This window comes from Antennarius striatus, chromosome 11 (assembly GCF_040054535.1).
Source record: "Antennarius striatus isolate MH-2024 chromosome 11, ASM4005453v1, whole genome shotgun sequence".
NCBI lineage: Eukaryota > Metazoa > Chordata > Actinopteri > Lophiiformes > Antennariidae > Antennarius > Antennarius striatus.
In genome coordinates this window covers 17,096,423-17,122,718 of record NC_090786.1, presented here as the reverse complement: position 1 = coordinate 17,122,718, position 26,296 = coordinate 17,096,423, and the positions used below count along the sequence as shown (strand labels likewise).

The window sequence follows — 26,296 nt, the reverse complement described above, 5'->3', positions numbered from 1 at the left end:
TGATACACTGATACAAGAAGCTCAAAAGAGTAATGACAGAGGCAAAAATGTAACATAGATTTTATTTACCTTTTAAGCACTGTGGAGAGCTGTGCACATATTACCATTTCAATAGCTTATACCATTTTATATTAGATGCATTTCAAGTAAAGAGGAAACAAGCTCTATAGTTTGTTGAAACAGTAATTTCTAATATCAACTGAGTTAAATAGCAAAAACCAGAAATCCCAACAGAAGTATCAATTAAGTCTTATTCCTTTCAAGTACAGATCTCAAAAGCACCATTTCAAGGGTTTGATGCATATGCATGAGTTTTTCACGGTCCTCTTCTTTTAACAAGAAAATATGTGTCTCTTTCAAAGTCAATGTAGAAATATAAACTGTATCAGCATCAGTCTGGAAGTGCATAGCTGTCTGATTTATGATTAACTCTGTCAGAAAACAAGTAGTTTACTGTAGCAGATTTTGTACATGCAAAATCTATGCATTCACATTAAAACAATAAAAGCAAAGCATTCTATGGATGACTTGATTATATGGTCATAACTGATCTACGATGCACCTTGTGCTACATCATACAGGGTGATAGAGAATTAATTACAGTAGGGGTGTACTGAATGAAGCTGCTTATATTTGTTAATGATGTATATAGTGTATATACCATTCAGTTCTCATAGCAATAAAGAACTCATTTGTAACAATTCTCTTGAATAACAGGCATCTCACAAGGTGCAATCCAAAATGGTTTTAAACTTGAAATAATTCAAGAACAAAATAAGGTTTTACATTTGAAATTATTAAATGTTTGAATCTTCACTTTTGTTACGCGATACAAATCACCATGAACATCCACCCTGTTTTTCCTATGTCATAGGTTATTTACAAAAGGAAGGGTGCCACTTTTAGTTGGAAAAAGGTACAAAGGAAAAAGGCAATGGTGTATGAAGTCAAATCCCGGTGACAATGGAGGACTGTGGGGTAGAGCACATGCTGGAGGCAGACCGTGGCAAAGGGAAGTTCTCTAAGTGCACTAAGTAGAAGTTAACACCTCTTCTTCCTTCCTGGGCACCTGTTAAAACAGCTAAAGCTTATTACTTCTGGCATCCCAAAGCTGGTGTGTATGGTGAGTGTGAGCGTGTGTGTGTGTGTTTGTCTGTCACTGCGTTGAAGGGTTTGTGTTAAGAGTATTGCTGAAGCAGAAGGACAGATGCAGCTCATTCCACTACGCTCATCAGTCGACACACACCTCCCTCAATGGCCAAACACTGTCCAGGAAGACTCCCGGGTGGTAATCTAGATATGTGAGTCTGCAAGCAACAAAAGAAGAGACATGCACAAAGTCAAGTCATAGTCATCAACACTCACCTGCAACATGATGCTTGTTTTGAATGTGCATAACAAAATACAGTATATGAACTGAAAAAATGATGGATATGAGGAAAATGCAAGTGTCAGAATAAAATATGTTATCAAAATGCTTACATAAAATTTGAATTAAAAGGCCATGAGTTCATTCCATTTTCCAGCAAAATTTCAAAATCAGTCCTTTACAGTAAATTAAAGCTGTCAGTTAAATCCCACTCTTCTGTTTCAATTTTTGAAAACACTTTTTCAGTTTGAAGTCTGTGGGGTACCAACTTACACAATGTCCACTATGTGGCACTGGAGGCCACCATTAATTATGCGTTCTTAATGAAGTGATAAACATTTCATAAAAATCTTACATGAATCAAATGCTATTTTTCACAGCGGTCTTACTTCCTTTTGCCGTCAGGAGGCACTATCATTGTAATTGTATACTGGCAAATAGATATTGTCATGCCACAATTTTTACACTTCTTTGGGCCTGACTGGACCATGGACAGTGGACTTACAACAATTTCCTGTTTGCCATGCTTGCGGTGCCACAGCAATGCACACAACGATATTAGAAAATCTTTGATAAGTTTCCATCCTTGTACCATATTTCAAGTCAACTGAGTTAAATCTCCAAGCAAAGTTGTTCAAGTGCATAACCAAAAAATTTAGAAAAATAATTAAGTAAAAATGTCAAACTTCCCGTCCAGTTTGGGTCATGGCCTGTGGACACTCCACATGGTCCACATACAGCATGCACCAAAATGTGCACATTTAGGTGAATGCAAGGTGGGTACTAGTGGGCACTATGGGTTGGTTTTTTTTTCACAACCAACCATGACAACCATATAAGTGTGCCACATGATGAGTGAACCAATTTCCTATCCTTAATATATTGAAAAAATTCAATCTACAAAACTATTTGTACCAAAACTGTACTGAAAACAATTTTTCAGCCGTCACTTAAACTCAATCTACTACAGTTCGTATCAAAGCTCTGTACACAGTATTTTAATGGTGTTTTGGAGCCACACATGGACAGACAAAATCTGTTCCAAAATCCCCCTCCACATCATTGCAGGGAATACGAAAATAATTTAGGGAAAGATATGCACAATGAGGCAGCTTTACATGGGGTGAAGAAAAGACCAACAGCGCGGCTCATCTCCTGAAGTTTTGCCATATGTCTGGGTTTTACATTATAAGTACAGCAACTGCTAAAAGACTAACGATTTTGTTAACAAAAAAACAACATGTAAAAGTATTGTAGCAGTGATGGACACTTTAATCTCCCAATGCATTGTGCAGCTGAATAACAATGTCTTGCATTATAGCAAAAACCAAGTCATATTTAACTATTTTACTACATCCCGCATTTATTGCCAGAAGGCTGGTGACTGCTAACTTAGTGTTAGTGGTCGCTCTGAAATGACCTCTGAAATGAATGAAAAGCTGTTTTTATACTGCAGTTCTTATTTTGGCTTAACAGCTTTTCCTCTACTAATGTGTGTAAGAAAAAAAATCAATGCGTATGTCATTAGATTATTTGAATGACTATGTAAGAAACTAATTAAACAACCTCAGTGGGTAGCTAAGGTTGAAATGCATTTTCTGGACCCATGACGCAACACCAACTGGTAAACTACAGAAAATAAGGTCTGCTGCCAAATAAGGTCTGTGATGAAGGAAGCTTTTCAGTTTTATAAGTTAAAATTTAGAATTCACAGTTGTTTTAACTCTCATGGTACAACTGCCACGTCATGAGCATGTATCACTGCAGTTCGAAGACATCGTGTGGGCACTTATGGAGAGATGGATGAAAGAAACAGTCTAGTGTTTTTTGTCTGAGCAGAGAAATAGAGGAGGAAAGTGGCAACCACAGCTGTGAAGACAGCAGCGATACTTCAACCATGGGATCAAAGGTGACTGACTCTCCCTGTGCCAATAACAGCTGTCATCCTTCTTCCTCTCTGGCTCCAGCCTCAGGGGAAGAGTCCATCCACTTATTGACCGTGCCGCTGAATAGGTCTGACATCACTCCTCCAGTTACAGGAGCCTTCATGTCTACTGGACGTCTTTTTGTGCAGGCTTGGCCCCTGGCACCCTAAGGGCAACTGTCGCTTCAATGGGACAACAACCAGAGAAGGCCATGCACACATGGCAACACTCTCAGGGGCTATTATGACTTCAGGACCCCTCTCTGGGTTTGTCTTCTCCCCTTCATCTTCTAGAGATGAGGTTAAATAGAGGCCTGCTTAAACTGTTTTGAGTGAAGGTCCATAGCTGAGTCTTAATCAACTAATGGTGACATGTTAAATGTCTTCCTTTTGAAGTTTTCATGTCAGAGGAAAAGAGCTTTTCAACGTTCTTTTAAATTCCTACCACTTTGACAACACAGCTGACAATGCTCAACTGGGCACAATTAGTGGCTATCTGTACGATTTCATATATTTTGTGAGAAAACCGTATCTGACAATGACGGCAACGAGCCTAGACTTTTGCCCCAAATTACAATCTTGAGCCATATGCTAAGGCTTTAATTTTTAATCTGACAAGGTAAACATAAAGATTCAAAGTCTTCTTCAAGCAAACTACTGAGTAAAGTAATTATATCACCATTTAGAGAATAGACTTTCAAAAACTTCACAGCTACATCTCAAGTCCAGCCCTCAGGGGCACAGTAATGAGGATGAGTAGGGCTCCATTCCCAGAAGTAACGCAGAGAGATGTGTCCACACTAAATTATTATTTTCATATTTCCAATAATCTTGAGCTCAACCACTATGTACTTCACACATTTTTTTTTGATGATTTATGTCACTTTTTTCAGCAAAGTACAGCAGTCGAATCTTCTTCTCCTTTCGGCTTTTCCCTTCAGGGGTTGGCACAGCGAATCAGTTGCCTCCATCTAACCCTGTCTTCTGCATCCTCTTCTCTCACACCAACTACCTTCATGTCCTCTTTCACTACATCCAGAAACCTCCTCTTTGGTCTTCCTCTAGGCCTCCTGCCTGGCAGTTTAAAACTCAGCATCCTTCTACCAATATATTCTCTATCTCTCCTCTGGAAATGTCCAAACCATCTCAGTCTGGCCTCTCTGACTTTGTCTCCCAAAACCCTAACATGTTCTGTCCCTCTGATGTTCTCATTCCTGATCCTATCCTTCCTGGTCACTCTCAAAGAGAACCTCAGCATCTTTATCTCTGCCACCTCCAGCTCTGTCTCCTTTCTTTCCTCGGTGACACTGTCTCTCGACCAAACAAGATCGCTGGTCTCACCAGTTTTGTACACCTTTCCTTTCATTTTAGCTGAAACTCTTCTATCACACATCACACCTGACGCTTTTCTCCACCCGTTCCATCCTCCCTGTAAACGCATCTTCACCTCTTTTCCACACTCTCCATTGGTCAAGCCTCCACCTCTCTAGCTTCTCCTCACCTGCTCCCTGCTCCCTGCTCTCACTGCAGATCATAATGTCATCTGCAAACATCATAGTCCATGGAGATTCCTGTCTAACCTTGTCCGTCAGCCTGTCCATCACCACAGCGAACAAGAAGGGGCTCAGAGCTGATCCCTGATGCAGTCCCACCTCCACCTTGAACTCCTCTGTCACACCTACAGCACACCTCACCACTGTCTTACAGTCCTCATACATGTCCTGCACCACTCTAACATACTTCTCTGCCACTCCTGATTTCCTCATACAATACCACATTTCCTCTCTGTGCACTCTGTCATAAGCTTTTTCAAGATCTACAAAAACACAGTGCAGCTCCCTCTGGCCTTCTCTATCAACATCACTGTGGATGTTGACACTGGCGTTTTGCAGGTACTATTTAATGAAGCTGCCAGTTGAGTGCCTGTGAGGCGTCTTATTTCTCAAACTACAGACTCTAACGTACTTATCTTCTTGCTCAGTTGTGCAGCGGGGCATCCCACTTATCTTTCTACTCTGGTTAGAGCCTGTTTGTGCTGTTCTCTGAAGGGAGTAGTACACACTGTTGTAAGAAATTCACATGAAAGTTTTCTTTTTCTGACCATTTTGAGCATTTAATCGACCCCACAAATTTGATGCTCCAGATACTCAACCTGCTCAAAGGAAGGTCAGTTTTATAGTTTCTCTAACCACCTAAACTGTTTTCGGCTGTGCTAACACGATTGCACAAGGGTTTTCTAATCATCTATTAGCCTTCTCATGTAATGAGCAAACACATTGTACCGTTAGAACACTGGAGTAATAGTTGTTGGAAATGGGCGTCTATACACCAATGTAGATATTGCACCAAAAAACAGACATTTGCAGCTAGAATAGTCTTTTACCACATTAGCAATGTATAAAGTGTATTTCTGATTAGTTTAAAGTTATCTTCATTGAAAAAAACAGTGCTTTTCACTATAGCCGTTTCCTCCTCATCACCTCTGTTTCCTACACCAACATGTCCATTGAAGTCTGCACCAATGACAACTCTCTCACTTCTAGGTATGCTCTGCATCACTTGATCAAAGTCAAACCAGAATTTCTCCTACTCCAGCTCACATTCCACCTGCGGAGCATAGCCATTAATAACATTGAACATCACACCTTCGATTTCTAGCTTCAGACTCATCACTCTATCTGACACTCTTTTTACCTCCAGGACATTCCTAACAAACTTATCCTTCAAGATAACTCCTACTCAATTTCTTTTCCTATCTACACCATGATAGAACAACTTGAACCCTACTCCTAAACTTGTAGCCTTGCTAATTTTCCACCTGGTTTCCTGGACACACAGTATGTCTACCTTCCTCCTCTGTATCATGTCAACCAACTCTCTACCTTTTCCTGTCATAGTTCCAACATTCAAAGTCCCTACTCTCAGTCCTACACTCTTGGCGTTCTTTTTCTCTCTCTTCCAACGAACACACTTTCCTCCTCTCCTTCTTCGACTGACAGTAGTCCAATTTTCACCGGCACCCTATAGGTGACAGCACCGATGGCGGTCGCTGTTAACCCGAGCCTCGACCGATCCGGTATGGAAGTCATAGATATGATTCTTATGTTTGATTTGGCAAAAGTTTTATGTCGGATGCCCTTCCTGACACAACCCTCTATATTTATCAGGGCTTAGGACCGGCACAATTATTACACTGGCTTGTGCTCTCTTGTGGCTACATTAAAGTACAGCAAATATTTTGATTAAAACCATGTTTTGTTGGCCTTGACGCAAGGGCAGTTATTCCAAAAGGATTTTATTGGGTTTTATATGTCCATCTCAACCTCTCCATCATGATGTTTCACACATTGGAGTTGTATCATAACTCCATTTAAATATCTCAATATGTTTGTTTGATATGTTTCTGTAGTGGAGGCCATGTTTACAGTCGCAGTAAAGGGTCTTGTGGGATTTAAAGAGGAGCAAACAAACTGAAAATCAAATAAGGGCTTGGACAAATAGAAAAAGGAATAAAGACAACTCTACAGGGAGCATGTTGTCAGCTTGATACCCACTGACTGAAGTGACAACATGACAGAACCACAAAAGAGTCACAGCACAATGTGACAAAACACAGTTCTATTGTATATATGGAAGAATAACAACATTCTTCGGTGATATGTATAAAGAGCTTGAGAAGCCATGCAGTTACACCAGTATGAGTCAAAGGATAGATTTAACTCAATGCCGCTATTTCTGTATTGTGGTTTTCATATTTTTTCTTCAAAAAGTACTCTTCATGCAAGATGGATAATAAAATCGAAATATACCATACTAAAAGATATTAGTCTTGTAATAGGCAGACAGGACAATAACCAGGAGGTCTGAATTGCATGCCATTTAATTTTCTTTGGCCATAAACTATCTAAGCAGCAAAGCTTTAAAGTGGTAATGATGTCCAGGATAAGGGAACTGAGCCATGGCAGTGGTGCTGCAGATCATGCACTGCTCTTTCATCTGTCCAATCATGAGAAACAATAGTCTAACTGTTTCAGAAGTGCCGTTGCTGGCCTGTCCATGCAGCTTTGTAAAATGTGACTTGATGCTCTGATGTCCTATCCAGTGCAAATACAGGTGAGGGTTCAAATAAAACCAGATGGTCTACCTCTGGATCACTGCTGCTTTACAGCCATTTTACAATCTAATATTAAAAGAGCTACGAAACAGATTCAACTTTCTCCAAAAATAATATCTGATTGAAACGTTAAAAAACAAAAACAAAGAGCAGCTGCCAGCGGTGTCTGAAAACCTGGCCTGAAATCTAAGACATTTTGCTTTGAGCTATACTATGCTTTAGAGTTCTCATGGGTTCATGAAACTGTCATTTGGGTTAGGGTTAGGGTTAGTACATACATTCAAATCTGAGAAATAAAACATTGTGAAAGAGAAGTAGACATGCTACCATATAAATCTGGTTTGAACTCTGTCCTAAATACTCCCATTACTCTGAATCCCTTTCATGTTCTTATCACAGTAAAGCAGCGGACAATGGACTCTCACTGACAAGTAACAACGCCCATTCAGATGCAACTAGGAATGGGAGGAATGTCTGTACAATAATTGTTGGGACTATGGATGGCTCAGGCTCTTAACACAACTTGGTGGGCTAAAAATTTGCATGTGCTTAAGTCAGGGTGAAATGTTCAGGTATTATTTGTATTACTAGAAAAACATATTAACAAGGTTTCAGCAAATATTTGAGATCAGGACAAAGGAAGAGTTTTTGATGAGGTTCATGTTCTGCTGCAGCTCAGAATGAAGTATCAACCATCATCTTCAGCGTTGGCTTTGCTACGGTGCATAAGACAAAAGCACACCGATGTGTTTTTTTCCACTAGTTTATCTCTGCAGAGTTCACACTGGTTTTTTTTTTTTCACTTCACCAATAAGGTTAAAAGTTCCCATAAATTTGATGCTCGCCATCTAGGCTATGAATATGCAGAGGCGATCTTCTCAGCCTTTTGGACAGACCATGTTCTGGAAAAGGGTTAGATGAAACAGACATTATGACTAGAACCTGGTCTTGTTTTTAGAAGCTTACTAGATAGGAGATTAAACTGTGTCTGTGACATCCACTCAATGGATGACTTATAGGCACAGATGCTAAGCAATGGGCAAAACCTTATTTTGTATCCAGTGTGAGGCCAGAAAGGTCATAGACCTCTCTGGAATGATGATGGTGAGAACTATAGAAGCACACGGAAGCTTCTCATGGTAGGCCAGTGTGAGGTTTGGTGGTGTAGCTTTGTGTTTTGCTGCACACTCCCTTTTGCACCAGTGCCTCATCAAGTGCGAGTAGAAACCAGTTCCAAGAAGATCCAGAGACATACACATACTGACATTAGTTTTACAAAGGTTTCATTACTACATCAGTAAAACAATGCTGGGTGAGTGAGTCATTGAAGGCATCATATTTTAAAGAGTTAAATAAAAGTAGGGATAATTCAGGAAAATTTATCTCATTGTCATGTGCTCCACCATGACATTCTACACAAGGTAGAATGTTATTCCAACTCTGTGATGATGCACATTTGTATCAACATGTAGTAGAAAGGCTGGATGGGCATGGTATTTTGTGATGACTATGTGTGCGAACTTAAACAGTGACTAGTAGTGAGCAGCTATCTGAAAGAAGTTGAAGATATAAAAAAAAAATATATATATATATTTTTTTTTAAACTGGACAGACAATACGGGGTCTGGATGCTGGGGTCAGCTAACAAGTGTTGCATCCAAAGTATAAGAACAGCATTCATTTTCATCTGTGAAAGTAACTATCAGTTGCACCCACAGCTAAAATCAATTGAGAGAACAGGCACAAATGATTTTGGTTGCCATAGGCATCTTGATAAAGGACTTTGAAAAAACAGAACAATTAAAGAAATGAAATGACTACCCCTTTACATCTTTGTTAAACAACAAAAAAGAGCAATGGCAATTAATGTTCACTGTTATGCTCACTTTTCCACATGGGCACATGTGTGAAAGGGCAGCTTTCATGTCCACATTCCACCACAAAGCCCAATATACAGAGTGCATCTGAGAAATATGCAGATTGATACTGATATCCCCAGCGCTGTATGACTCTTAGTAAACTTCATGGTACTCTGGGATGGGGATGGGGGGGTCGGAGGGCAAACACTTTGAAATCCGAGCCAAGCTCGAACAACAGTGCCCTCTCCGTATACAGAGTGACACAGATACACTAGCCAAACAAATCAGTCTTAGCTGGGACTCAATTAAGAGCTATGAGACTATATAACAGATAACAGAGTCAAGTGTTTTTTAATGTGGCCATCTCCTACCCAACAAATTATGAATGTAATGTTTACTTAAATGATTTAAAGTATAAATGCTGATTTCTAGGGCTGTCGCTGCACGGCGCGGTGGTTCCAAAATTGAGTCCCACTCTGTGTTGAGTTTGTACGTTCTCCCCATGTCAAAAGGTAATACAGCATCTTCTTCAATCACATATCAAATGTGCACTGCATCAGTTTGATACTTGAAGGACAGATGAGCAGAGAATGTGTCTCCAACCCTAATACAACAAAATTGGGAAGAATTGTATTTTACTGCACTAGCGGAGTTTAGGAATCCACATACAATACAGTATATACATACAATACAGTATATACATGTATAATCAAGTTAATTTGACAATCTCACCTTTGCTCTGCTGTCTTGGGCAGACATGTATCCAACACACATGCTCTCTGTGGTGTGACTCCATAGGAATTCCACTGTGAAAATACAGCACACAGCTAATTTCTGTCAATGTTAAGACACATCCACAGAAAGCACAAGAGATCATTTGAATAGAGCAAGGAAGCAGTTTAAACAGCAGCATTTAAACATGTAATTTCATGAAATGAACAATCATCAGTGGTTTTCTGGCCCCCACATTAACATGCATGCAGGTCCTTCAGACACTAAACTGCAGTAAAAAGGATTATGAAAATATATGACCTTCAGTTGTGACAAAACTACAGAGGAAGGTATGCCTTGTGGTGGTTGGTTGAAAGTAGAAACTAAGTTATAAGATGACGTGATTGACCGCTTGTTCTTCTAAACAAACACGAAGCATTTTGCAGCCCTGCAAAAGGTCAGGTGCTATAGTCAACAGAAAACTTTAAACAAAGGCTGCAAACTGATGAATAAGAATATTTCAGTATTCGGCTGGATATTACATGTCACTAGTCTTTTACCATTATAATTCATTTGAAATCAAGATATCCCATTCACTGGAGAAATATTTGCTCTGCTTTGAAGATTTGATACACAACTTCAGCCTAAATGGCAAATGGGATCATTGAAACCCAGCATGAAGTCATAAGGATCTAAAGCCTTGGTTTCAAATGAAGTCAGTTTCCATGATGTAAACTCTGCCAAAGGATCAGAAGGTAGAAAAAAGATCCACTTGTACAATCAGCCGAGCTGAGCAGAATTCAGAGAGTCTCCACTTGTCTGAAGATTAAATGATAATTTGATAATGGGAGGTCTCTGCTTGAATATGAGATGAAGAGAAACTGAATCCTGACGACACAAGTTAAAACACTGACCACCTGCTAGGAAAATGACTCTATCTCGATGTTCTTAATGTAATCTTACTGTGTGCTGCATACTGTAAGCTATGATGTTCAAGTTGAGTCACACTACACATTATTAACGTCTTACCCAGTAAACCCTGAATATTTTGAGATGGTGGAGCTTCCAGACATCTGCAGCAGCGCAAGACAATTACACCTCCCAAAACACGATCTTCATTGGCCAGAAAGGGTGAGCCTGGACACACAGAGACAACACCATACTTGAGGTGATTCAATGAGGCATAATCATGATAAAAAGCACAGGCTCCCCCCCCAACTGATAGTTTATTATATTATTTTAATACTCAACCCAGGACAACATGAGACTAAAAAAGGGTCTTTTCTTAGGCTTCTGTGTTCTCTGAGTAAAACAAAAAACATCTTAACAAGCTGTTTGCTCCTTGTGTCTGGTCAGCTCATCATTTTTAACTCTCTGCACTGTACATGCCATTGTAATACAATAATTAATCAAAAGAAAAATATTTCTCAAAGAGCTATGAGTTGTGAAAACCAACAGAAAAGTCTCAAGTGTGGTAGAACACCCCCTCTCACTTATTCACTGAACAAAATTGAGAATGACCAAATGTGAATGAGGTCTTGTGTATGAAAAAAACTTGGATGGCTGATTAATGTGAGGCAATAAAGGAACAAAGACTTAGTTAGGAAAAGAGCAAACCATAAACAGTTTCAGCATGCCTTGAATTGTCTCATAGCAATAAGGAAAAGAACACAACCAAACAGTGCATGGATAAAAATTTAGTTTCATCTGCATAACATCATTTCATTGCTGATTTCCTTGTCAGTTTTAGTTCCATGTTGGGGTGTTTTCTTTACTATATAAAACACTTTTATATACAGTAGTTTTATTTTACTGTAGCTTGGATGATCATTCATAGCAAATACCTGTATTTATGTTACACATTGAACAGCCTTGTTTTTTTACATTCCATATTAATATGAGAGTTGTTCATGCCTTGGTAATGTACATCCTTATGATAGCAGTAACATCAAGAGCAGATTATTTACATCAGTCTATACTGGATGTGTGCATGTGTGTGTGGTCATTGTTCCTCTTGCTATGGCAGGAATTATGTTTCTACATGCATCTTGAAAGGAAACAACTACAACTACTGTGCAAATATCTTGTTACAGATGACAAAACCAAACTGGGACAGACTTCTAAAGGAGGCCAAAACAAGGCAGAAAGTGCCACATGTGTTCCCACATGTTCCCATTTTCCTCGTTCTCTGTGCTAGTGGTCATTCATAGGGGCACTAAATGCACTTATTTCATTCTAAAACTGACCACTTCTGATACAGCCAAAAACATCTTACATATTCACATGAACTTCAACAAAACATCCATGCCAAAATTGTTTGTGGCTGTAGTTATGATGTCTGGAGGGCCTGTTTAAACAGCGAAAACAGTCTATAAATCTGGCTGTTCTGGGTCTACTTTTCCCCAAATATTTCCAGTTTTTAGCTTGCTCTTTTGTTTTGCAACGTCGGTTTGATGAATTATTTTTCCTTATGCATAACTGTGTTTTTTGCAAACATTGTTGGCTGAAATTACTGTGAATGGAAAAGAGCTGGAATGAATCTCAAGGACTTACTAATGAACTTGTTTTGCATAGCCTCCAGCAGTGCTTGGTGGGCATCTTCAGACTGCATGGCAGCAGAGCATTCCCGTGCCAGCATGGTGCGAATCAGATGCTCTCCACAGCCTGGCAAAAGATGCACAGACACATATGAAACTGTATGACAAGCATGTGTGAACTCATTTCAATCTGAATTACACAAGGAGTCCATTGAATTAATTTTAAGAGAGTGGTGGCGTAGGCGGTTTAAATCACTCATGCTCACTCAAGACTTCAAGGTACAACGAGAAATCAGACTTCTTAAACTGCAGTTTATGGAATTGATCACATCTTGCTGTTTGAATTTTTTTTTCTTTCTTTTTTTCAGTTTAGCCAAAGCTGAATGAGTAAAATTTTCTTTTGTATGTTTTTAAAGCCTTAAAAATGTATTTTTACTAACATATCTTAAATAACAAAACTAGATGACTGGACTTTTCATCGATGACAAAGGATTGAAAGCTGCTGCAGTCACTTCAGGATCTTTAAGAATTAATATTTCAGGTTAAAATGAGACGCCAAGTCCTTTGCCTTTCTCAAGGGCACACTGACAATAATTTCTGAAGTGGGGTTTGTATTTCTCTTTCAGCTTCCCATGCCCAGATTCCCAGCTGGTCTTGGAATTTGAAACAGCAACCACCCAGTATTAATTTCACTTCTGTTCCCGCTGCCTGTCCATAACTGCAGAATATGAATGCATACTTGCAACAAGTATCACTCTTATACATCGAAGCACTAATTTCACATTAACAACTTTGAGATTTGCGGGTCAAAATTTTATTTGTATTTTTAAAAAGACACATTTCCCATTGAAGCATAAACTGTCAAACATCAAACATACTTTTTATTGAAAAGTAGTGGGATAAAAAGTAGACAGTATTTTTAAGAGACCACTAAAAGACAGCTGTTTTGTTGTATATGTGTGACTTCATGTTAAACGCAAAAGTGGCAGTTTTATCCTTGACACAGTTTTCTTATAGTTCACAAAAACAAAACTACAGTTCAAAAGTTCTGTATTAAAAATGTGTGCAAACCTTGTATTCCCACTAATGTCCTGTATTCAGTCTAATAAAATAAGTAACAGCAGAGTGTGCTCCAGCTGGAATCAATTCAATTAGCACCTGAATGCTGTCTGATGATCTTCATTTATATGGAATGCAGTGTATAGGAAATTCCAGGGATAGAAGCAGGCTCATTTTAGCAAACAAACAAAAAAAAAAACATTCAAGGTTTACTTTTGCTGCATGTTAGAAATAACATATAGAGTATAAGCTACTTAGTATGTAAATGCTAATAATAAAACCTATACTGATGTGGTTAGCAGCAAGATTACAAGATAATTTTTCTGAAGTGTGAAGTCCATCCTTATGGAGGAACAAAAAAAATCTAAAAGTGAAAATACAACACATCTGGCAAAAGCGCATGTGAAACTCATAAAGCCTTAGGAATATAGCCTCGTTGTTTCTGTAAACACAAATGAAGGCCCCATAAAATATCAGGTAACTACAACAAAACTGAATGCAGGTCGGTAACTGTGGAGACCAGATGTCTGGAGCAATTGGTAGTTCTGTTTAACTAGAGCAAGGATTGGGGCAGGTAGTGTGCCTTTTGTAATGTGGTTACTATAAACTACTCTCTCCCAGAGGACAAGAATATCATAGCGGGAGAAACTGCAGGGAGGAGGCCACAGCAGCAAATCAACATATGAGAAATTAAAAGAGGGCATGAATGTGGAATGTGACAGCCAACAGCAGAAAGGGTAAAAATCAACTTGTGAGCTGTTCCCTTGTTGGCCACAGCAAAAACCTAGGCCAGGGAAACACATAAATACGTATAATAATGCTAAAAAAAAAAAGCAACATGAGATGTGGATTACACAACACACTTTCATGGAGGGGCAGATGGGCAAAATGGTGGCACGGTGAAGAGTAGAAGGAGTGACAGAGGGTGAGGATCATGCTCCCTCTGAGAGACTGAAAATGACTGTTCTTTTGATGGGAATGCCTTTTATGTTGAGAAATTAAAACCAGGTGTTGTACTGGAACACACATTATGTGCTCCATACCCAAAAGGAAAGCTTTTCTTTTCTTCATTACATCAAACGCAAAGCCATAATACACCAAAGCAGGATGAGGTGAAAATACATAAGAGCACAAACATTTCCACTTCAGCTACCGGGCTAAGTGATGAACAGCAGGCTGCTACCAACATGTTAAATGTAACAAATGTACCATAGATCAGCTGAAATGGGTCAGATTACTGATCGCCTTAAATCAACAGCTGACAACTAAGCCACAGACCTTTACTACCGAACTGGCCTCTTGTGCGAATCATAGATGCACAACTCCCTATTTATTTCAGTTTGTGCTGCATAGAAAAGTCTTTTTTGTGCTTTGTGCAAACTCAGATTGCACACTGGTGTAGAACATGTCCGTCCGGCATTTGCACCATGGAAATCAAATCTTGCACTTTAGCAGTACTAAAAAAATATGCAATTCAAACATCGAACAATTCAACATCTTTACATTGAACTCAGTTCTTACTTTTAATAATTCATACTGGCAGAAGTAATAAAAATGATAAGATTATCTATTAAAATGGTGAATTTTAGGTTTCAATGAAATACAGGAGGGAATTTTAAAATCATCAGATGAGATATAGCTGTCTTTGGGCCTTGTAGATAATAGATTCTGCAGCATATTACGTCATTCAGACCTGTGGTTATGATTACAACACAGGGTTCCAGGAATTACAGACATAAAACAGGGTCGGTATAACTGTTTTTGTTACGCTGTCCAGAATTTCTCACTGAATTACAGCCCCACATATTCTGACCAGCTTAAGGGGGTGCAAAATGCTGGCTATCGCAGCAGCCCAACTGCATCTGTCTCAAGACTCAGCCTGTCCGACCTCATCAGTTCATCTGCACTGACATGCAATTGACTACAGATCCACATCAAAAGGTTTTAATGTTCCCCAGAAGCCATGTCAAAGATGTCTACACATCTTAAAGTAGTAATACTCTCTTCCCGGCTTATATTCAGAACTATTCAGCTCACAACAGGCAATATAGCTTTCAGCTAAAAGAGGCATGTACTTTCAATTTTTTGAAAAAGTAAGGCATGGATGTATACATTATAGAAATGTGTTCAACTAGAAGGCAACTTGTTTTGAGATGGCAGATTGATCTCCAAAGGGAATGCTGCTTTTGTCCAATATTTATGAATTCATTCGAGTGCTTGAGGAGATAATCTGTGTCTGAGCTGACAGACGATGCGCAAAAGCAGAAATGTGACAGATGTTCTTCTACATGCAAACTTGTAAAGAGAGATGCAGTTTTAATCAGAAAACTCACAAGGTTCTTGGTGGCAGCAATTGCGAGAAAATTTATCCAGACTAGAGTAATAGAAGCTAGGGTTAAGTCCACACGCGATCACACAAGAGAGTCAAATTCAAGACACAAACTTTCTTGCAGGCCAAATAGATTTTATATTTATTGTATCTGCAATATTTTTACCTGAAGATTACAAATTGAAAACATTGCACATGTGGTTTAGTCCATACAAACATAATGAACTCCACCTCTAGTCTGGTATAAAGCAGCACAAAGCACAGAACAAGTGCAGTTCCTTATTTCCAATCAACACAATCATCAATTTACGCCCAGTGTTCCTCTTCTTCTTCCTCATCGCCTTCCTGCTTTATAAAATAAAAGTTGTAGTTTACCTTGCAATACAGAAAAGTCTTCTTTGTGCAAACTCACATTGCACACTGGTGTAGAACATGTCCGTTAGGCATTTGCACCATGGGAATCAAATCTACTAAAAATGATCGGGGCATTACTGAAAATGATATGCAATTCAAACATTACATAACAGGTGCTCTTTACATCGATTAATTAATTATTCATACTGGTAGAATTATGGCGGCTGCAATAGTTATAGTAAGCCAAATAATACTGGTAAAGATACAGTCTGAGTCGAGTCATTTACACTTTAAGTCGCACATTTACCATCTTTCCACTGCAATCCAGCAGCTTTCTTCATCACATCTACAGCAGGTGTCTCATGTCAAATGTCACTGCAAATCCACAGAGCTTTGCAATGCACCTGGCATGGAGCTGACGAACAAAGAGGGGAGGATGATGACTCAACCAGCAGAGGAAGTAAAGAATGAGAATCACACGGCAGAAAGTGTTGGAAGCCATCGGAAAGTATGACCAGGCTTAGTGTAGAGTTACTCACTGCAGCTAAATATGCTGTTCATTCACGGCAAATATCTGTTTTTGATTCATACCATCGCTAAAACAAAAGGCATGATAGTTGTAAAAATGCAGGGAAAGTTGTATACGCACAAACAAAACTATGAGGTAGGCAGTGGAGAGTCGCTGTGGTATACCTGAGGTACTCACTGCTGTAGAGTAAGGGTTCATATTACAGGCATTTTCTGCCCAGCAGCCACATCCATAATGAGCAGCCTGAGAAGGGAAAGGGGAGAAGAGGACATTCAATATGCAAAAACAAGTTCACTTCTCTTTTTGTGCAAAAAATTCTTTTTGGGAAGTATTGACAAATATCCCAACAACACTCGCTTTGAGTTCAGGGCAGAATAAAATGATTAATTTACACCACAGACTGGACCATCTGATCCTAATTTACAATTCCACATCATTAACCAGACATGAACTGCATGCCACACTCACGACAATATAGCAATAATGAAGTCATGTCAGTAATCCTACTGATTCATTCAGTCTGTTCAGCCCCAATACGTAATGACCCCCACAGTATTTGGATGTTAAGTTGCTGTTGATACAAAAACCGATGACTTCCTGTTGCAGCCTCAAAGTAAAAGGCTTTAATCACAGAAATGTTTCACTGAGATTTTCTGTTTGAATTTAGAAATAAGGCACAAGAGATGAGGATGATCATCGCAGCAGATTCTTATCTATGTGCATTTAAAAGTTGGAGCTTCATTTAGTAAAGATTCTCTGCTAGCAACTCTCATCAGATTATTTAAGGAACTGTTGTTGAGAGATTTTCAGGCATCAGAGACGTGAAACTCTAAAACACGGTGTCATGGCACTTGATTTCCTGGTGAGTTATTTGTGGTTAATGTGTTGGTGAGTAACTGACTGTTCACACATTCAGTAGACTTATCAACACGATCTGTAGTAGATGATGGCAAACACCCAATTTTGCCATGGGCTTATAGGTTTAACATTACCAACATGTGTGAGGGGAGGAAAAATAAAACCAATAAACCTGCTGAGATAAAATTATTTTTGTTATGATATTCTGCTGTCAGTCATGCTGCAGACAGATCTGGCAACCTGCTGTTCTCTCAGCTGACAGACAGGAATCTGGCTTTGAGGACAGAGACAGTCTTGCAGAGGTCACAGTCAAATATACACCATAACACTCATATGCTACGCACATTTTCATGTGGATATCCAATAAGTTCGACACATGATGGAAAGAATTCTTTTGTTTTGGGTTTCATCAACAAACTAACAAAACTGTTGATTGCAGCTGCTGGACACTCCACTCTGCATGAGCGCTTCAGTAACTTTCGGATCATTGTCTGATGATGGGCAAACAGAACACTATTGGTTAGTCACCCATGACTATCTGGAATTATATTTTGTTCATTCAGACAACAGATTTCATGAACAGCGTGTCGACAACATTGAGAAACGACAAGCTAAACAAAACTAAAAAGCTGTAGTGTAAAATGAACTCTCTCTGAGTACAGTAATCATTCAATGCAGAATTCATTCTTTTTAATACTAATATTTTAACAAAGCAGATGTCCTGTGATTTAGGACACAGCTAGAAAAAGAAGAAGAAATGTGTTTATGAATACCTGGCCAACCCTGCCCGGATGTTTCATGGCCAGGCCTCCACTGGACACTGCTGCAGCTACGTTCCCTTCCAGGTCGACCACAACAGCTCCCACTGTGTCAAGGCACCCTGAACCATTTTCCTATATCACAGTGAGAAGAGGGTTTAGATTAAAAGAACAAAAAAAATTGGATATTTTAACATCATATTCTGAGAGATTTGGGGTATTTTCAGCGAGGAAAAATCCAAAATGTTCACACTCTGATGGAGAGACATAATCTGTGCTTGGATTTATGAAACAGCCGTTCATATTTCATTAAAATGCATGGTCGTGATTCCATTCAGCACTGATTGCAGTTTGCTTTGGAAGTGGCTTGTTTGTGAATCATCATGACTCAGACTGGATGATAAATAGAGTCTTATAGAGAAATATTATGTGTCATTATGATACTGTATGTGATCACAACTGTACGTCTACCAGAAACATAAGCTCTTCACTGAACCCTTGACTGAGAATTTAGGTAAAAAAACAAAAACCTTGGCTCTCGTCTGTCTTATGCTCAGTCAGTCTCCTCTCCAGGCTGTGGAGACCAGAACTCAAGCCAACTATTATTCAAATGCTACAAAAACCATCCTGTCATTTCTTATCAGCATCCCTAAAACAAAAGACAGTAAATCCCTGAAACATACGAGTGCATCTGGAATAGTGCTGACAAGCTAAAGAAAGAACAACACAAACATACGCCATCCTGACACAGGTGCATATATTGATCCAAAAAAGAAAGTTAATATTTTATTGCTTGGCCAAAGGACAGGAATAAAAACACTGGAAATCAAAACCAGACTTGCTGGAATAACTCATTTTGTTGGACCCACTGCTCTCTAAAATCCATTCTTGAAACGAAATAAGTTATTTTCTGTTAACTGACTTTCTAGTCACATTGGTAGATTAAAAGTTCAAGTCCAGCAAAATACCATAAAACTTCAATTATAGTTTGAATATCAGTATGTGATTATATGATGTAATTATTTCCAAATCAGTGGTCGCTGCACTGCAGCAATGATCACATATTAATCTTTAACAAGCAAAGTGGTTTGTGTTAACATGTGACAGATAAGAACAGAGGCCAACTCTAATCAAACTTTCATTAAACTACATAACTGGCCAATACAACAATCAATCATTTAATCATTTATCACTTGCCTCACTCAACAACCAGTCCTCCTTAGTTGTTAGAGGTTATTTTTCTGGATATATCATTAATATTAAAGATTAATGTGCCTGAACTAAATCAACAGTAACGTGGTTCTAAAAGAGTCCCACTGAAGGGTATCAGGGCTGAGAGAAGTTCACAAGTTTCACAGCATTTAACAGGATTTGAATTCAAGATAAACTTTCTCCGTCCTCTGTGCTGCTGCCATTGCTAGCGGAGCAGAATGAGTCTGCTCTTAACTGGGCTCATTATCAGACCATTCTCTAGCTGCGCCGCTCAGGGCACTGAAACAATACACCAGTTCTTGTCAACGCTTTAATCGTTTCTTGGAATCCTTAGCACAATCTGGTAATGTCATTGCCTTTGGTAACTATGTGATTGTGAAATCATAACTGGCAGAAAATATCTTAGTTCAGGAATTGTTAAATTCCTTGTAGAGATAAAAGAACAGGTTCTACTCGATGTTTCTCGTTCTTTTTACATTCATTGTGAACCCCATACGACCATGCAAAGCTGCTGGTGCAGGGCTGCAAACAAGGGAAAACAAACTTTTGTTTTGTTGTTGATTATAAGTTTGAAGACACTGACTTTTATATCTGTTGCTGTGGGAGATATTTCATCTCTATTGGCTTGTCAGATTGTTGCTGTGAGAAAAACACAATCTTGTCATTTCTATTCAAGAGATACAAATAATTCGAATCTAAAATTATGGATGAAATTAATGGTGTACATCAGGAATCAGTGCAGTTGAATGACATCACTCTATTCTCCATTTACATTTCTATTGATTGTTATATGGTAAAATCATACACTTGTGAACTTGTGTTCATTTGTTTATCAGCAACAGAGTTCTGCATCATGTTTTCATGTTGTCTAATCAGAAAATGTTTTAGATTTTATTCCAAGTGCAAGATATTTATAAAAGACACGATTTGGATTGAGGGCCGTTATTCGCTTATCACCACTAAAAACAAATTTATGTAGCACAAATGATGCCCCAGGTCAGATGATGAGATTTGAAGCCCTAATAGCATCTGCTGGATGAAGATGAAACAGGATGTTTGCTCTGAGGAGTGCGGCTACAAAATCAGCACGAAGAGGCAGATCCATTTTGACTTAAGTGATGCCATCTGTCATCGTAATTGATGACAAAGTACTTACATTTTCACTTGATTGTCGTCTTTTCTTTCCCTGATTGTGCCCTGTGTCCATTTTTTCTGCCAGTTCCATCTTTCGCTTGTTCCTCTTGTACGCAGATAAACTGAACTCTGTGTGTAAAAGAAATAATCTCAGGCCAGCAGGAACTGATGCATAAGAACAGTTGTTTTGGTTCATCTACAAGTATGTCAGATGAAGTATATAACTAAAGCAGTGCAAAAACACTCACTGGTGGCCATTTTCTCTGAAGGGCATGGTGATATCCCATGGTTGACTGCCCAGTCTTGTGCCCCACGCCCTACTAGAAAGCTGACACACAAAAAAATAAAATAGATACATAAGAGTGGATATAATGACATGAATGGAATAGTAATGATTAACCATCATAATCACCAGGGGGGTATTCTCCCGGCTGATAGTTTCCCTCTCTGTGCTTCACTCAGCAGACGATTTGCAACCAAAACAGGGTTCTTAATACCTGAAGGAGAAGTCAAGGATGTTTAAAGCTAGCATTCTCCCTTTGTGAGTTTTGAAATACAAGTGATCTGCAAATGATTATGATTTCTGCTCGTGTCTGTTGTCTTTATCAGATCAGACACCATACCCGTAGTGTTAATGAGTAGCTACAGTATGTGGATTTCCTCACTTTTAACATTACAAAAGTACATATGCTCAAAGCATAATAAAGTACATCTTCCTGGACTCTGACACCTTTAGGAAAACAAAGCTTGGCACATTTGCGTTTTACATTGAAGCCAATAATGTCTCATTCATTGTGTAGAAATTAAAGAGCTGAATGTTGTGTGATGCAGATGTGCTAATTGAAACAATATGTTTTTTGAAGTGCATGCCAGTTTTCACCCCTCCTCTGTTTGGAATAAATCATGAAGTCTCGCAAATAAATTCCGAAAAGTGCTCTGCGGGTTTGCTGATGTGCACATATTGGCATCATCTCTTGTTTTGTTTTTTTTCAGGTTAAAAGTGGGTGGTCCCCTCTTTGTTTACGATGCCAATAATGTTGAGTAATTTCAAAAAGAAGAGAAACTCAGATTGGTGGAACACATGAGTAAGAGAGGCATTATTCACTTCATTTGAGGTGGCTAAACTTACATTTTAACGCAACATTATCACATAAATATCAACATGTGGAGAACATACCACTAATTGCCCCTACGGCGCCATAATGCAGTGACTTCCCATCCATGATACTTGCATCACATTCAATTTCCCCTGCGAGATTAAGGTTAGAGCCCATCCCAGCATTTGTAAAAGGAGAGTCCTGAAAAAATACGAGACATAATAGTCTAAAAATCCACATTTCTGGTTGACTATACTTTCAGCACATTGACGTGAAATGTTAGAGTCCTAATAATGATTAATACAATACTTTGACACACAACTTCAATATCGTCACCATATAAAAATCAAACTCACAGAGAAGATAACGGTGTTTCAAAAAAGTTTCCTTATCATCGCATTGCAGCTGGTGAACGACTCTAATAGCACAATATCATCCAGCAACAGCTGTGGGACAGCAATATTGATGATAGTTCCTTGAGTTTTTACTTTATTTGTCATCAAATTATGCTGTAGTATGAACTCTTTTAGCTTAAATTTAGCTGATAAAAATTGTAGATTGAAATAATGGATTTGGCTTCGTTTAATTTTTACTGAGTAGAAGTGCCCTTACCTCTGCAGCCTGTGAATACCTCTCAGTTTCCTGATGAGTTTTATTTCTAGTAACCTAACGATAACTTTCTGGATTTAAACTGTCAATAATTTTGAAAAAGTCCAAAGGCATAACAGTAAGGAAAACACACTTAAACTTCTGCACGGAGTGTTAGCCTTCTTCTTCTTTCATTTCCTTTCGGCTTTTCCTTCAGGGTCCATCCATAAACCTCCTCTTTGGTCTTCCTCAAGGCCTCCTGCCTGGCAGTTCAAAACTCAGCATCCTTCTCCCAATATATTCACTGTCTCTCCTCTGGACATGTCCAAACCATCTCAGTCTGGCCTCTCTTACTTTATCTCCAAAACCTCTAACATGTGCTGTCCCTCTGATGTACTCATTCCTGATCCTATCCATCCTGGTCACTCCCAAAGAGAACCTCAGCATCTTCATCTCTGCTACCTCCAGCTCTGACTCCTGTCTTTTCCTCAGTGACACTGTCTCTAGACCAAACAACATTGCTGGCTTTTCTTTAAAAACATGAATACTGTACTTGTGCACTCTGCTTCTCTTTTTTATTACACCCATAAAAAGTTCAATAGAAATATTCAGATAAAATCAGCACTTACATCATCGAACAGGATGTATGTTCATTAAAAAACATCAGAGCATAGCTAAGCTGTTTTAGATAAATCCTACTTAAATCATTTATAATACTGCTAAACACAATTGCATCAAGATCCCCATCAACAAACCTCAAGTTCAATCAGTGCTGCAGCCACTGCTTCCACCGCGAGAGCCCCAGCTTTGAGCTGATCCACAGCCTGGAAACAAACCGAGACACAATTTAGCATAGCATAGCCTTCAAGTAAAAACTCCAAAATGATGTCCTATAAAGAGCTGTTGTAGAGTATTTTAGCAGTTAGTTAAGAAAACAGAATATACGGCAAGAAATGTAATTAATATTATAGAAATGAACTGTTTTATCCCCCATAGGGGAAATTATCTTTCTCTTCTAGCACACTGGTGATTCTTAGTCACTCACATACATACTGTATATATGAGTACAGGTTCATAATGCACACACACACACACACACACACACACACACACACACACACACACACACACACACACACACACACACACACACACACACACACACACACACACACACACACACACACACACACACACACACACACACACACACACACACACACAAAATGTGTAGGTAAAAAACAAGTTTTTTTAATCAAATGTGTTTATTTGTGTGTTAGTTTGTATCACCAGCCATGAACCTCACAGCACATCACTGGTTCTAGTTAGAACTGTTAGTCAATCATATGTTATGTACACACACACACACACACACACACACACACACACACACACACACACACACACACACACACACACACACACACACACACACACACACACACACACACACACACACACACACACACACACACACCTCTAGGCATGCAAATGATAGGGAAGTAGAATGGCAAGCAGCTACTTCTTGGTGCACCCAATGAGTGCTCAGGAAGTGAACTGGTTTACACTGTGAACTGATAGTGGACTGAGCTACCGCCATCCTTAAATATTGTTGACCCATGGACTGGGATTTGAACCAGAGATTCAAAAACTTGAGAGCGCTGCTCATACAGATGAGTTGCAGGAATACTGGTACTTAATGAATTGAGAGCTCCTTATAGCTCTTATTTTTTTCTAGTATAATTCAACACAATTACTGGTTTATCTATATACAACCTAGGGAGGACAAACAAAATGTAATTATCCGGTACAATGTTAAATTATTTTGTTTCAATCAAAATCACAGGAGGAGATAAACCAGGAATATAAACAACTGGAAAAGCAGCATGTTGCAGAGTTACATCATAATACATAAATAACTACTTGCATGGAAGCAAGAACCATCTGGAAATGATGTTTGCCCTTAACTTTAAACTAAAAACCTACAGTCAGGAGAACTTGTATGTACAGTAGGTCATTACTGACATTTCCCATCAGAGAGCCAGGGTGATTAACTGATGACCACTGCCAGTCTGTTCTGTCAATCTGCATTTTGACATTGATTAAATACGTTGAGGTGAAAACCTATACAGTTCAAAGTGAAATATTGGCAGAAAATCTATCTAGAACGTGCTCAAAGGGTATAGGTATGTACTGCTTGTTTTTCCACACATAAATACATTTTATATGGCATCAGGTTAACTTACCCGCTGGCAGGCTCGTTTGCACACAAGCTTGTACTCCTTGGCTTTAGATTCAGAATGATATCCTGCTCCTGACGACAAAAAAGAATCATTTATAAAGCAATGAAGAGGCAAACTAGGTCATATGATGTAATTCTACAGTAATGCACTTACCTGCATGCACCAAAACAAAGCCACCACCAAGTTTTGGCTTTGGGCTCTTGCTTGATTCCTTTTTTTTGGACCATGGGTTAGTCAGAGGAGAGGAGGGTTGCTGCTTATCGGCAGAATATATTAAATCTTCCATAACCACTGCATAACTTTACAAGCTGATCACTGGCTATTTGACAGCAGTATGGAAATCATCCTTTTGGTATACCTAGGCCACAAAACAAACAGAATTTCTGTTCAGGAACCGAAAATAAGACATGGTGATTTGGAGCTGGAAGCAAAATTATATTCAACTCTTATTACAGTATACAGATTTCTTTGGGATTCAACACAGTGAAATGTGATGGTTTCTTGCATATAAAGCCATCACCTTCATTCTTCCTCCTCCAGAAATGACATCGGCAACTATGGGTACACTTTTGTTGCATTGCTCAACACAAAAGCATTGTGAAATATCTTATCTGGATGGTTTTGAGCCAGTGGAGCTGAAGTTTCTAGTGTTGAATGTCTTGAAGTGCAGACATTTATTATCAAGCAAATTTACATATTAAACTTAATCAAATAAAACTCTTGTGACTGCAGTGTTTCTTAAAAGTATCTTTTTGTATTGAATGTGGAAAGAAATTCTGTAGAGCCACTTAAATTATTCCTGTTTGATCTGATTATGCAAACAGCTCGTAATTAGTAGGGCTTGACAAAAAGTAATAAATACCTTCGTTAATGCATGTTTCTTCATGGTAGACAGTGATGTGACAGAAGCAACGCGGCTCTTGTAATGACTTTATATTTACTCACCCAAGCATCACTGACACTACAAACACACAGGGACGACGGCAGGATGTTAACTAGCACAACGACAGCGGCTGATTTCATGTCAACATATTCTAAATGATCATCTGCATAGACTTTATGGTGAATACACCAATCACCGTTGTCAGTAGTGTGTGAAAAATCCCGCAGTTATAAAAAGAATACAGTATTATTCTATACAGTGAGACTGTAGTGCTAAAAGGTGCCATCAAACCACCTTTTAAAAGTATGCGATGATAAAACAACACAACTAAACATGACTTGCATCGTCTTTCCTGAAACTTTCCAAACAATTAATGTTATTCATGTACCATTCATTTGACACGTCAAGTTGGCATTTGTATAACTCGGATGGGGTTGCATAGATTGCTTTGTGTTTGTGTTTTTAATAAATAAAGACAGTGACCACGCGAAAGACGACTAAGTTATTTCAAAATCAAGCTAATTTCCATTAGCTTGTTAGCTCGCTAACACGCTATGCAAAACAATGTCAACTTACTATTTTCCCTCCTGTCCTACCAACGAAAGAGCTCCCTACAAACCACGACGTTCCCTGACAAACATTTAACACACGGCAGTCATAACTGGACTTATAAATGTAGCTGGACAAACTTTGCTGCCACACATTCACACTGTTCTCTGCTAACCGCAGCTGGGCAGA

The 26,296-nt window shown here is 38.9% G+C and overlaps 1 protein-coding gene across 7 annotated transcripts; it reads right to left on the bottom strand.

The window, feature by feature from the left end:
* Positions 1–55: 55 nt before the first annotated feature.
* On the bottom strand, positions 56–26,296 carry tasp1 (taspase, threonine aspartase, 1). Of its 7 annotated transcripts, none has more exons than XM_068327766.1 (16): positions 26,135–26,296; positions 25,538–25,636; positions 24,829–25,033; positions 24,679–24,746; positions 23,188–23,256; positions 21,925–22,045; positions 21,160–21,244; positions 20,996–21,075; positions 20,770–20,876; positions 18,417–18,536; positions 17,988–18,134; positions 16,950–17,028; positions 12,531–12,641; positions 11,007–11,114; positions 9,999–10,072; positions 56–1,307 (listed from the first exon to the last, which is right to left on the bottom strand). In XM_068327766.1, the coding sequence occupies exons 3-16, from the start codon at positions 24,959–24,961 to the stop codon at positions 1,215–1,217; spliced, it is 1,395 nt and encodes a 464-aa protein (XP_068183867.1). In that variant the 5' UTR covers positions 24,962–25,033; positions 25,538–25,636; positions 26,135–26,296; the 3' UTR covers positions 56–1,214. The 7 variants fall into 7 exon arrangements, 5 of the variants coding, with proteins under 5 accessions (XP_068183867.1, XP_068183870.1, XP_068183868.1 ...); XM_068327768.1 differs by lacking the exon at positions 56–1,307 and adding an exon at positions 9,032–9,870; XM_068327769.1 differs by lacking the exon at positions 17,988–18,134.

Bases quoted from the DNA above. Each gene is read 5' to 3' on its own strand.
- tasp1 (XM_068327766.1), bottom strand. From the start codon at position 24,961: ATGGAAGATTTAATATATTCTGCCGATAAGCAGCAACCCTCCTCTCCT. The intron at 11,115-12,530 runs GTAAGTCCTTGA...CTGTGTGTCCAG, and splicing joins TATGCAAAACAAGTTCATTA to GCTCACCCTTTCTGGCCAAT. The intron at 1,308-9,998 runs GTGAGATTGTCA...TGTTGCTTGCAG, and splicing joins CCCAAGACAGCAGAGCAAAG to ACTCACATATCTAGATTACC.